This window comes from Typopeltis vanoorti, chromosome 19 (assembly GCF_054136105.1).
Source record: "Typopeltis vanoorti isolate ZY-2024b chromosome 19, IOZ_Tvanoo_1.0, whole genome shotgun sequence".
In the NCBI taxonomy this organism is placed as follows: domain Eukaryota; kingdom Metazoa; phylum Arthropoda; class Arachnida; order Uropygi; family Thelyphonidae; genus Typopeltis; species Typopeltis vanoorti.
The window spans coordinates 53,862,570-53,877,366 of NC_143567.1; the positions used below are offsets into that span (position 1 = coordinate 53,862,570).

General features: G+C 39.4%; 1 protein-coding gene across 1 annotated transcript in view; it reads right to left on the reverse strand.

The window, feature by feature from the left end:
• The window catches only part of LOC150096125 (organic cation transporter protein-like), a 127,949-nt gene that overhangs the window by 60,461 nt on the left and 52,691 nt on the right, over positions 1–14,797 (reverse strand). The window contains exon 6 of the mRNA XM_090408946.1: positions 9,015–9,162. Coding sequence (XP_090265072.1) covers positions 9,015–9,162 — 148 coding nt within the window. The remainder of the gene's footprint in view (positions 1–9,014; positions 9,163–14,797) is intronic.

Sequence of the window (14,797 nt, forward strand, 5' to 3'; positions counted from 1 at the left end):
TCTTATCCAAATCACCAGCCTCATATCCATCCCCATTTGTTCCAGGGGATGGATATGAAAAACCATAGAATATGATACCATATAGAGTTCTATGTGGTATCATATCAAATGCTTCTCAAAGTCCATCAGTATCAATGTGTAGCAATTTCCTTTATCCAATTCAGATGTCACTTTATTATAAAAAGTGAGCAAATTACTAAGGTAAGAGACCCCTTCACAAAACAATGCTATCATACAGAGATATTCCTGTTCACTGTTTTCAAATCCTGCAAAACAAATACAGAATTCAGGAATAGAAAATTAAGATATTTCTTGAATATCTTATCCACCACTCTTGAGATGATGATTAGCCTATAATTTGTTATCCTGTCTTGGAGCATCCTTCATTATCATCATCATCATCACGAACCATGGGCTCACTGCCCGTTGATGTCCGATGCTTGCTCCACTATCTTCTTTCACCTTTCTTTTTCCAGTGCACAGTGTCACAGTTTTTGTACACCCATTCCACACCAGTCTTTTATATCATCTATCCATTCTCTGTATGGTCTACCTCTTCTGTTTAAACCATCGAAAATACCAAACATAAATGTCTTTATCTTCCGGTCCTCACTCATTCTACAGATGTGTCCAAATAATTGCAGCTTCCGTTTTATAATCTCCTGCATTAGATCATGTTTTGGTTGTATCTTCTGATAGAGCTCTTCATTGGTGATTTTCTGTACCCATTCTATTCTTAGAATCTTCCTGTAACAAGTTCTTTCAAATGCCAAAATTCTTTTTTCTCAGTACTCTTTATTACCCCACGTTTCAGATCCATACAGTACACCACTGAAGATGCATGTTTCCAGTACTCTTAGTTTTGTTTGCAGGCTGATCACTTTACTTTTCCAGATGTTATCCATGGCCTTCAGATTTGTTCTTCCCTTTGCAATCCTGATCTTTATTTCTTTTTTACAGTCCAAGTCATATGTCATTTTACTTCCCAAATATGTGAATTGTTCTACATATTCTATATCAGTTCCATCCACTTGTATCTTTTGTATTATGTTCTTCTCACCAAATACCATTGTCTTTGTTTTTTCCAAGTTCATAACAAGTCCAAATCTCTTCCCTTCCTCATTTAACAGTTTCAGTGTTTTTTGTAGTTCTCTTTTGTCTTCTTCAATAATAACAATGTCATCTGCAAATCTCAGATTGTTAATTCTCATTCTGTGTACAGATATTCCTTTGGCATCTTCCTTCAGTTTGTCCATTGCTCTTTCTAAATGTGCGATGAAAATGCTTGGTGATATTGGGTCTCCCTGTCTAGTACCTCTGCTTGTTTTAAACCATTTTCCCAAATCATCACCTATTCTAACTGCTGCAACTGCATTCTGATAACTGCATTCTGCATTCCTTCATTATACTTAACAAGAAATTATATTCTTACTTTGATTTATATTTGATTCTTGCATAAGCACACAAGGTATGCCAATGATATTCACAAATGTAGGTGTAAGAGAACAGCATCAGAGAGGAAAGCGAGAGAATGGAGAGACAGTGGAAGAAAGGAAACTGTAGAAAGATGAGAGAGAGTGTATAAGCAAGGGATAGAGAGGTGAGAGAGTCAGGGATGCCAGTGAGAGAATGATGAATGAATCTATTCAGAGTGCCATGCATGGAGATTTGATGATTCGAGATGTACAGAGTAGTGTGCCAATGGAGTGGTGCCTGGTGAAATGATAGAGAGTGTGACAATGGAAGTGAAAGGGGGGGGGTGAAAGTGTAGAGGAGATTATAGTGATGGTTGGGAAAAATGACTTGAGAGGTAGCGTGAAACATATAGCACAAGATTTGAAGTTGATGTTAGAGACAGTGAAGCAAAAATGTGTCTGAGGAAAGACAGTGAGCGTATGATTATATTACATTATGATAATATAATATAGCATAATTGGAAGAACAACAAACACAGTGCCTTTTGACTGGAAAAGACCTGGGTTCGATTCTCGTTGTGACAAGAAGAATCCTTATATTAGCTTTTTTAATCGAAGGTGAGTTAGCTGATCTCATACAGCGATAACAGGGTTTTTTCCCCCAGAAACTTGGGTTTTTCATCCTGTGTACAGACAAATTGGCCTTCAGAACACACACAATTTACAGACAAAAAATACTGTTGTTGATGATGATGGTAGTAGTGTCGTAGTAGGAGAATTAAGTAGTAGTAGAGAGGTCGGGATGTATTTAGCAATGCAGAGTAGAGTGCCTCCCACGATGAGTCCTTGGACTCTCTGGAGGTGTCATGTAATAATAACAATAATAATAATAATAGTAATGATAATGAGGAGTGGAGGAGAAGAGCAGTGATGACATGTGAAATGATAGCTAGAATTTACAGGAAAAGCTGTCTGGAATATGTGGATGTGTGGAGTAGTATGTTTCAGAATAGAAGAGAGCTGTTGGAAGAGATGGATTACATTGAATGCAGAAGGGCACAGGCATTTGGACAGAATGTTGTTTTCTGGGTAAGTGAATGTTTTGGGACAGGGAAACTATTCTTGCACATGTGAAATGTCACAGCGATAGTGGCTTGAGAAATGAAGGGGGTGTACACTCTATATTACAGAGCCAGGCGGAGTATGGGGGGGGGTAGTAATAATGGCTATAAGAATACTGGTAAGCCTCTGTAGTTCAGGCCTTATAGACGAAACCCTTTGGTCAGAAAGACCTTGGTTTGATTCCAGTCAGTGATGTGAGGAACCTTTATTTGGTCTCTTTCGATGAAAGGTGAGTTAGCCAGTCTCATATGGAAGTAGGGGGTTTTTCACCTGGAAACTTGAGTTTTTCATCTCCATCCCCCCCCCCCCAGAACATGCAAACCAGCCCTGTGAACACATGCATCTATCTACAGACATAGGACACACCAGGAGGCATAGGGCTAACCACCTTATCCTCGAGATGGTTGCAGTTGCAAGAATGAAAAACTTTGATACTGTAAAAAGGTAAAAGAGGAGGATTAAGAAAGAATAGAAGAATACTGGCAGTACACTGGTTTTTCTGTATACAAATGCTAGGAGGATTAGAAATAAATGAAATAAGTTTGTGGCATTGATTGACTCAGTCTCTGCAAAGATTGTTAGTATCACTGAAACTTGATTAACTAGTTTCACAATTCATCTCATGATAGAGAGGAATTGTGCACTCTCAGAGTCGAGAATTTCAGTGGAAATAACACTATGGCTTTGAGAGTATATGGTGTGAGATCAATGTTGCTACAGACCAGGAAATATAGATGGTGATATGCAGGAAATGTTTAGGCAAATTAGTTTGGCAAGCGATCATTACGGGGAACTTCAACTATAGTGATATAAACTGGGCAAAGGACAGCATACAGTAATAAAGGAACCGAATTTTTGGATTTCTTGAGGGAGAACTGTCTTAGGCAGCATGTGGTGAAAGGGACCTGAGGATCAAGAGTTTTGGATTTGGTCATAGCATCAGAGAATCTGATTGTGATTAAGATGACATACTTGTCCATCGTTTGTGAGAGAGTGACCATGTAGTCCTGACTTTTAGAACAGGCATAGGAGTGGTATCAAAACAGAAGGACGTTATGTGGAATTATAAGACAGATGACTATCATAGACTTAGAAACCAGATTGGAACAGTGCAATGGATGAAAGAATTTAAAAGATTAGGGGTTGATAGTGCATGGAAGATACTTAAGAAAAAAAAATTATTGACAGTAATGACAGATTGTGTACCTCGAGTGAAGAAGATAAAGCAATTTGAAGTCAAATGGATGACAAAAGGAATAAAAAGGGAATTGCAGAAGAAGAAGAGATTATGGAAGGCATATAAAGAGAGAGTGGAGAACAGTTTTGTGAGGAATATAAGGCTCAGGGCTAGGAAAGTGACTAGTATTGTAAGGAGAGAAAAATTAGAATATGAGAGGAGACTGGCACTGCGATCCAACTATCAATCATCCACTAAACTCTAACCAATAGAGTTTATGATCTTTGTTCCAGTGAAACCTTTTCTCGAGAGACTTCAACTATATACACAACATTTTCCTATCCAATGGCTACAGTTCCTACAGGATTAAAAGAAATCAATCCTTTTCTCATTCCTCAACTATCTCTTCAGAAGGATTTTAGGAATGCCATCACCATCTTTTGCATCTGGGGGTACATAAAAAACAGCCAGGTCCTTAAAGTAATACAACCTCTGTATAGCTTTTAACCCCACCTAAAACTAGTTACCCTTATCAGTTCCACTAAAGACCAGCTTCCTCCTTTCTCAGTTCCTGGTGTATCTAAAGCTCACTTTTCTTGCAAGTTGGCATACTTTGGGCACACAGGTAGATCAGCCAATCATAGACAACACAAAAAAATGCATCTACAATCATGACTATGGTCAGTCTATTCTTGCAACCCCTGCATTGGATACTACTCATAGGATCAACTGGGGAAAATCACCATGCTTCAACAAAGCAAATTTAGAAAAGAAAGAGTGTTTTTGGAATCTGCAGCTGCTCTTAAAAATCAGCTTGTGTATGTATGTTATAAATGTTATTTTATACTCCCTGAAGATGTCTCTGTGACTGAGACAAAACATTTGAAGAATTAAAATAGTTTTAAATCCTTTCCCAGTGAACTGCTTATATTCCATTAAACCATCACCATAAGTCAAAAGACTCATCATGGGAGGTACACACAGTTATACAAAAGTCCATCGAACCATGCTTTAAACTCATGGCTCACTGCATTCCACTCACCACACTAAGAGGCAATGCATTCTGCTTACCAACCACTCTCCATTCAAAGAACTTGTTGCTTATGCCCTTGCTCACACTCTCCATATACAGTTTTCAAGGACATCCCCTTTGTTCTACCCCATTTTCCCTATGAAAAATTTCTTCTACATTAACCCAGTAACAACCCTTTATCAACTAAAACATCTCAGTCATATCCCCTCTCTTCCTCCTATTCACAATTTGCAAACTGTAATCCCTTCAGTCTGCGTTCGTATTACACATCCTAAAGACCAGTTCCACCTTAGTCAGTCTTTCTCCGGATTTCTTCTAATATATCCTCATTAAAATGAAAACCAAGGGACCGAATCGATGCACATTAATCCATATGTAGCCTGATCAAGGTTTTTTATGTATGACTTTATATATGTAATTTTGTTATCAATTTTTATATACTTTTTTTGTTACGTCACACAAAATTTTTACATACGTAAGTCATTTATTGATATTCATACAATACTTAGGATTAGTGACATTATTCCTGGGTATAGTCTTGCAATTTTCCTAAAAGACTAACACATTCTTGTCTCAGAGTCATATAAATGCCCTCCACAGACTACTGGGGAGTACTGACAGGACTTATGCTCTTTGATTTCAAATAACTTAGGTTTGATTCTTGCTGTGACAAAAGAAATCTTTATATGGTATTTTTTCAATTGAAAGCAAGTTACTCAGTCTCATTCAGAAGTTTAATGTTTATCCTCGTGCAAAAGTGGAAACTGGCTAGAGAGAACATATGCAATTAAAAGGCAAAAATATTGTTGTGTTGATGGTGGATCATCTAGTGTTGTACAATGTAGAATGGCCTCCTATTAGTCCTGTGACTCTATGGAGGTGTTACCTTAAGGCTTACATAAAGACTTATCACAGGAGGTCCTTCCTAGGAAACACAAAGTCTATCATACCACTCCTTGAACTCCAATTATATATTGAGATTAACCCTTCATTCAAGTGTAAGCAAACAAAGTTTGCACCAGAAGTATTTTCAGGACTGGTGCAATTCGTGGTAAAGGTGGGATAAGTTCTGATCACTTGCCTTAGTATCCCATAATGCAAAGCACATCTCCTTGTGGATATACTGCTATGCATTAAGGGAAGGGTCACTACCCAGACCAGTTTCAACCTTCATTGAGTTATTGTCAGCGGGAGCCAGACCCAGAGGTGGTGATACTAAGGTGGAAGTAATGCAGAAGTCATATCACCATATACCAGTTGCCAAAAGGTGTTAACACCTTATTACTAAAAATTCTCTGGGTTAGAGATAGTTGATGGAAGTTTTTTCTCTTGGCTATGCTACCAGTTATATATTTGGTTTAATCCTTTATCCAAGTGTAAACAAACAAAGTTTGCATCTGAAGTATTTTCAGGACTGGGGCAACTCGTGGTAAAGGTGGGATAATACTTCAGGTTGGGAAATACTTCAGGCACAAACTTCGTTTGCTTACATTTAGATAAAGGGTTAAACCAAATATATAATTGGCAGCATAGCGAAGTGAAAAAACATCCATGAACTATCTCTAATCCAGAGAATTTTTAGTAATAAGATGTTGACACCTTTTAGCAACTGGTATACAGTGATATGACTTCTGCCTTAGTATCACCATTTCTGGGTATGGCTCGCACTGACAAGACCTCAATAAAGGTCGAAACCAGTCTGGGTAGTGACCCTTCCCTTAACGCATAGTAATATACATGTCTGCTAGGAGATATGCTTTGCATTATGGGATACTAAGGGAAGTGATCGGAACTAATCCCACCTTTACCACGAGTTGCCCCAGTCTTGAAAATACTTCAGGAGTAAACTTTGTTTGCTTACACTTGGATAAAGGATTAAACCAAATATATAATTGGTAGCATAGCCAAGTGAAAAAACTTCCATTAACTCCTTGAATTCATTGACCATTCTTGCTCTCACCACTCTATCAGGCAATGCATTCCATGGTTCGACCACCCTCCATGCAAAGAAACCACTCCTCACCCTCTTGCTCACAGCTTCCTTTCGCAACTTCCAGGAATGGCCCCTTGTCTTCACTCCTTCCTGCTGTTAAACCAAGCGAAAAAACTCCTCAGTCTCAACCCTGTAATCACCTCTCAAACAGTTTAAAAGTCTCAATCATATCACCTCTCCTTCTTCTATCTCTACCAAACTCTGCAGTCCATATTCCCTCAGCTGATCCTCATAACTGATATTGTACAGTCCTGAAATCATCTTTGTTATCTGCCTCTGTACCCTTTCCACAGTTAATTTATCACCTTCAAATCCTGGGGACCAAATTTGAGAACAATAGTCTAAGTGCAGTCTGATCAGAGTCTTATACAACAGAATGATAACTCTTTTATCTCTGCAGGTTAGCATCCTTCTCAGTATTGCAGTAATCCTCCGGATTATCTTTGCCACCTTTGCAATATGTCCCCTGAATTTCAGGTTTTTATCAATCATCAACCCCAGATCTCTTGTCTCCCCTACTTCCTCCAGTATGACTCCTCCAATAGAGTATGAAGTGTCCCATCGATGTGTTCCAAACCTCAAGACTTTACATTTTGCTGCATTAAACTGAAATCCCCATTCATTTGCCCATCTGTCTAGTTTATTCAAATCCTCTTGCAATGCTACCACATCTGCACTATTACTAATAACCTTTCGCAGCTTCACATAATCTGCAAACAACTGAATATCCCCCTGCAACCCACTGACAATGTCATTGATATAAAGGTTAAACAATATAGGTCCCAGTACCTGTGGGACTCCACTTGTAACCTTCTGCCTCATTGATACTGCACAACTCTCTTTTACCTATTGGACAGCCAATCCTGAATCCAGTTGACCAACCTGACATCCAAACCCATGTGCTGCAACTTAAATATCAGCTTATCATGTGGCACTCTGTCAAATGCCTTCACTAAATCCAGGAAACTTGCAGTATATGCCTTTCCCTCATCAACTGCTCTTATAACTTCATTATAAAAGGCTAGCATATTACTAAAACAAGAGCACCCCTTAACAAATCAATGTTAATAAAATAAATAAATTCCGTGTGATGACACAGCGTTCCCCCTTTTTTCGGGAATTCATGGTACCATCTAGTCCCCCCCCCCCAAATTTTATCCGTGCTCCGGAACTGGCATAGCTGACAAATCAGACCTAAGGCTGTGTCAGTATTCCTGACTGTAATCCGTGTGTGTCCTCGAACTGGTTTGCCTGCTTGCGGGATGAAAAACACCAGATAAACTGGTGGAAAAAACCCTGCTGTCCACACCCAAGCCCAGCTAACTTGGCTATGACTGAGGAAGATCCTTAAGCTCCTGACGTCGTTGATGGGAATCGAACCTAGGACACTCCTTCCCGAGGCATATGGTTGTGAAGCACAAAGCCACTAGGCTAACTGTGCGGACAACAAATCAATGTTGACTTGTACAGATAACATTACCCTCAAAATGATTGACTTCGTAATGATAGAATTTTTTTTTTCTTTCAGTCATATGTTTTCTGGCTGTCAGAGATAGATAGCTGTGAATTAAGTTTTTTTATTTATTTTTATTATTATTTTTTTATTGCTTTGAGTAATAGGTGTCAGAAACAGTTTCCTTGATTTTCATTTGCATCCACTGAAAATTCATTGTCTTTCAAATTTATTTTCCATTTGGCGATTTTCATTTTACTGATTTCTAACAGTTCTGCACAGTATAATGAGTTGGACAAAAATCTTTCTATTGAAATTCTGGAACTGCAATGTAGAATGTGCAACCATTCTTTCTAGTTTCACTTTGTAGTTTTTCTGCTCAGGAGAGTTTTTAATTATTTCATGCAAAGCATTATCATCATCTTATTAATAGCAGCGTTTATGTGATAAATTATTTAACAGCTTTTGAATGTATAAAAACAATAACAACACAACAATAATGAAACATAGACCCTATTATTCTTGAAAAATGGAAATACAGTGGTCTCTTCATAAGTAATGCAGTATCTTCCATTTTGAGGGAAGATAGTTGAACACTTTTGACAACAAGGTGTGCAAAAATATATTGCACACCTGGAGGTTGTTGTTATTATTATTATTAATCTTAATATATGACACCTCCAATTGCTCACTACTAGGGGAATATACTACATTACACACCACCGTCACAATACTTTGTGACAGATGATAGGGGTCTAAAATCCAAAATGTGGCATTCTGTAATTGATGGATTGAATGTAATTTAGTCTGATCAAGCTTACCTTTTTTAACTGACAGCATAACTTTTCTACAACAGCATCTATGTTTTCAACATTTCGTTTATTTCTCTTAGCTGCCTGCTTTAGTATCCTTTTTGCTTCGTCATGTCTTTGTTGAATTAATAGCCAGCGGGGTGATTCTGGAAGAAACCTCATAATAAAAGTAAAAACATAAATATGTATTTATGCAAATAAAATAAACAACAAATATAAAAAAGTGTTGTAATAAATAAACAAAACAAACTATCTTCATACATATGTGGCTTGTTAAAGAGAGTGGAGAGCGTATGTGCGCAAAATGCAGGCAGTTGGAGGAAATAAGTACATTATATATATCGATATCCGACTTTGTTGCTCCAGGAACGGGGAATGAATGTAGGAAGACAAGTAGTATGATAGGAGAGAATGAGAAAATAATAGTTGATAGTGTGGAAGGTGTGAGTGACTGTGGAAGTTTAGGAGATGGTTTTGTTTGGGAGAGTGAATTTAGATTAAGAGTGACTGACCTGCAAAGGGAGATAGATGAGTTGAAAGAGGAGGTGGAATGTCTTGTGAATGAGAGCATAAGTATGAAAGATAAGATTAGGAGAATGGAAGAGATAAATGCAAGGCGAATCAGAGTAGGAGAGAGAGAGAATTTAGGGAGTATGAGTGAGAGGTATGGGGGTGCTAGAAGAGGAGAGAATGGAAACAGTAGAAGAGAGGGAATGAGAGAGAGGTATGGGAATGCTAGCAGATGAGAGGATGGAAACAGTAGGAGAGACGGAATGAGAGAGAGAGATATGGAAGTGCTAGAAGAGGAGAGAATGGAAACGGTAGGAGAGATGGAATGAGAGAGAGGTATGGGAATGCTAGAAGACGAGCGGATGGAAACAGTGGTAGCAGAGACAGAATGAGAGAGGGATATGGAAGTGCAAGAAGTGGAGAAAATGGAAACAGTAGGAGAGAGGGAATGAGAGAGATGTATGGGAGTGCTAGAAGAGGAGAGAATGGAAACAGTAGAAGAGAGAGGTATGGGAATGAAAGAAGAGGAGAGAATGGAAACAATAGGAGCGAGGGAATGGTAAGAGGTATAATGTATGGCGACTCAATGATCCGTGGTGTTCAAGATAGGATGCGTGAGGAGTGTTTGCCAGGAGGAACAATAGAAAGGGTGGCTATGGCAATTAAGAGAGGTGAAAGGGTGGATGAGATGATTGTGATGGTAGGAACGAATGACTTGAGTGGTAATGTAAGTCGGGCAGCGAGAGATATGAGATTTTTGCTTGAGACTGTACGGAAGAAGACAGAGAGAGGAAAAATAGTGTTCGTGTTGCCTAGGTATGATAATGATGAGCTGAGCAGAAGAGCGGTGATATTGAATGGCATAATAGCGAGAATGTGTGACAAGAGAGGACTGGTATATGTGGATGCTTGGAGTGCGTTTGAGGAAAGAGAGGAGTTGTATGCAAGAGACCATTTACATTTGAATGAGGAAGGACGTAGGCATCTGGAGAGATTGCTGTTCTGAACGAGTCAGTGTGTCCCAGGGAGGATGATAGCAGGGGTGGCCTCTTGTGGGAATGGATACTTGGGAGAAGGGAGACGACATCAGGTAACACTGAGCCCAGTGGAGTCTAGAAGGGATAATGTTGGGTATAGAAACAATGGCATTTATATGCTTTATACTAATGCCAGGAGTATCCGGAATAAGGGAGAGGAATTGGTGGCGCAGATAGCATCAGCCTGGCCAAAAATTATTGCGATCACTGAGACGTAGTTGACAGAAGGGGATATAACAACAGGAATAGAAGTCGCTGGGTAGAGCATTTTTCGTCAGGCTAGGAGGGGAAAGCGTGGTGGTGGGGTACTGCTTATGATAAGTGATGACCTATGTCCTCTAAGAGTAAAGAATTTCGAAGGAAGTGAGACAAATGATTTTGAGAGCGTATGGTGTGAGGTAGAGGTAGGCAAGACAGGATATTTAGTGGGGTCTTGCTACAGACCCAGGAGCACAGAGGATGGGGACCAGGAGATGTTTAGACAGCTAAGTTTGGCAAGTGCAAGAAGAATGATTGTTATGGGAGATTTTAACTTCAGTAGTATAAATTGGAGAGAGGAAGATGCATGTAGCAATAGGGGAATGGAATTTCTAGAATTCTTGAGGGACAAATGTCTTAGGCAACATGTAACAGAGGGAACAAGAGGTTCAAAAGTTTTGGATTTGGTTATAGCATCAGAAGAGTTGATAATAACTGAGTTGACGTCTCTCCCACCAGTTGGAGAGAGTGACCATATGTTGACTTGGAAAATGAATAGACATGCAGGAGTATCAAAGAGACGGGAACAGAACTTATGTGGAATTATAAGGCAGGTGATTATAATAGTCTTAGACGTCAACTTCGGGAAGTTTCATGGAGGGAGGAATTGGAAGGCCCGGATATTACCAGTGCATGGGAAATTGTGAAAGAATATTTGTTATCAGCAATGGTAAGTTGCATACCACGAGTGAAGAAGAGGACGCAATTTGGAGTAAAGTGGATGACAAACAATATTAAACAGGAATTGCATGCGAAAAAGAGGCTATGGAAGAGATATAAGGAGACAGGTGAAGAGATGCATGAGGAATATAAGACACAGGCCAGAAGAGTGACTAGTGTGGTAAGGAAAGCGAAACTGGAATATGAGAGCAGATTGGCCCTAAGATCCAAAGAAAATCCTAGGGAATTTTTTAGCTATGTGGCCAGTAGGAGGAGAAATGACTGTGGAAGAATGATATTGTGGGATAAAAATGGGAATAGAGTGACTGATGCAGAGTACATAGTGGAATTGTTCAATGAACACTTTATTGGAGTATTTCATCCTAGAGGAGTCAGTTTTAATGCTAGAGGGATAGGACTGGTTCGAGGTCTGGAGGTACAGGAGGAGAGTGTGTTTCAGATACTGAGTACTCTGGATGTCAGTAAAGCTGTGGGACTGGATGGTATTTCACCACGAGTTTTGAGAGAATGTGCTAGGGAATTGACAGTACCTTTAACATGGCTTTTCAATGAAAGTCTAGCTTTGGCAAAGGTGCCCAGGGAATGGAAGGAAGGTAAGATAGTGCCATTGCATAAGGGTGGTAACAGACTGGAAGTGTCTAATTATAGGCCAGTCTGTGTGTCATCAGTAGTTGTTAAGATCTTGGAGAAAGTAGTGAGGGACCGTATACAGCATTGGGCAGATGAGGGTAATGTTATCTGTGAGAATCAACATGGATTTGTGAAAGGACGCTCTTGTTTTAGCAATATGCTAGCCTTTTATAATAAAGTTACAAGAACGTTAGATGAGGGAAAGGCATATACTGCAATTTTCTTAGACTTGGCGAAGGCATTTGACAGGGTGCCACATGATAAGCTGATATTTAAGTTGCAGCACATGGGTCTGGATGTCAGATTGGTCAACTGGATTCAGGATTGGCTGTCTGATAGGTACCAGAGAGTTGTGATGGTGGAGCAGTTTCCAGGAGGCAGAGGGTTACAAGTGGGGTCCCACAGGGCTCAGTACTAGGACCTATATTGTTTAACCTTTATATCAATGACATAGCCAGTGGATTGCAGGGGGATATTCAGTTGTTTGCAGATGATGCGAAGCTGGGAAGGATTATTAGTAATAGTGAAGATGTGGTAGCCCTGCAAGAGGATTTAAATAAGCTAGATAGATGGGCAAATGAATGGGGGTTTCAGTTTAATACAGCAAAATGTAAGGTCTTGAGGTTTGGGAAACATCGATGGGATGCTGCATACTCTATGGGAGGAGTTATACTGGAGGAAGTAGGGGAGACAAGAGATCTGGGGTTGATGATTGATAGAAACCTGAAGTTTAGGGGACATATTGCAAAGGTGGTGAAGGTAACACAGAGGATTGCTGCTATTATGAGAAGGACACTGACCTGCAGAGATAAGAGGGTTATCATTCTGTTGTATAAGTCTCTGATCAGACCATACTTGGACTATTGTTCTCAGATTTGGTCCCCAGGATTTGAAGGGGATAAATTAACTGTGGAAAGGATACAAAGACGGATGACAAAGATGGTTTCAGGACTGTACAAGGATAGTTATGAGGATCGGCTGAGAGAATATGGATTGCAGGGTTTGGTGGATAGAAGAAGGAGAGGTGATATGATTGAGACTTTTAAACTGTTGAGAGGTGGTTACAGGGTTGACACTGGGGAGTTCTTTCGCTTGGTTGATCAGCGGGAAGGAGTGATGACAAGAGGCCATTCCTGGAAGTTACGAAAGGAAACTGTGAGCAAGAGGGTAGGGAGTGGTTTCTTTGTGTGGAGGGTGGTTGAGCCGTGGAATGCATTGCCTGATGGAGTGGTGGGAGCGAGAACGGTCAGTGAGTTTAAAGAGTGGTATGATAGACTTTGTGTTTCTCAGGGGGGGGGACCTCCCCTCGATGAGTCTTGACAGACTTTATGTCTTAGGAAGGACCTCCCTCGATGAGTCTTTTGACTCCTTGGAGGCCTGAATAATAATAATAATAATAATAATAATAATAATAATAATAATAATATGAGCAGTTGCAGAAAACATCTTAAATCATGAGACCACACCTGTATTCACAACTATTGGTTAATTTCCAGTCACTGATTATGTGATTTTTCATTTTGTTTTTATTTATTTAGCCATTTAAATTTTATTTGTTTATAACTGATCCATCATCCATTTTTCCTCCGAGTAGGAAAATATGATAGTTCAGTGGCTAATTCATAGATGATCATTTATATTTTCTATTCATATAAAAGCAAAGCATATAATTACATTATGATGTCTTCCTGGAAAGCCTCTGGAGCTCAGTCAGATTTGACAATGTCTTTTGATTATTATTATAATGTGATACCTCCAAGGAGTCTAGGGGCTCACAGAGTATTTATTGTTTGTAAATTATATGTATTCTCTGGCCAATTTGCCTGTATGCAGGATAAAAAAACCCAAGTTTCTTGGAGGGGAATAACTGCTACCTCTGTATTATTACTATTATTATTATGTGACACCTCCAGGGAGTCCAAAGACTCATCGAAGAAGAGTATGCCAACAGCATTGACCCATTACAACTACTAACCACGCTCAAACTTGCTTAACTTTTTGCTGAGCCATTAGTAGCAGAGGCGCTACCAATCAACCAACCTTTGAGATAACAAACTCACCTTCAATTGAAAAAACTGTATAAAGATTCCTCTTTTTACAACAAGAATGGAACTTAGGTATTTTCTAGTCAAAAGGCACAATATTCCATTGCTCTTCCAGTTGCGCCATAAAGAAAATAAATAATTTGAGTTGGAAAGACCTGCATTCTAATCCTGTCTGGGATGCAAAAAAACATTTATCAGGGCATTTCGGTTGAAAGTGAATTCATAAAGAGGTAACAAGGTTTTGTTCTCCAGGAAACTTGGGTTTTTCACCCTGAAACAGACAAATCTACATGAACACACAATTGGTAGCTGAAATACAATATACAAATAGGATTAATCACCCTATCCAAGAATATGAAAATTTCAAAGAATATGAGTTACTAGGCTGTTATAAGCCACTGAGTCTAACATGCAAGGGGAGAATGGGAATAATGGCCACTTTTTTTATGGTAATGCAGGCCTGGTTGGCCGAGTGATTAGTGTATCCGCTCTCCGGCCAAAAGGCTGTGGGTTTGAATCCTGCATTGGACATTGATGTTTGTGATTGTCTGTGAAAATACTAGTGGTGGTGGTGGTCGGCAGTAGATGGCATTTGTAAATATGATTGAAGGTAATGTGGTTGGTAGAGTGG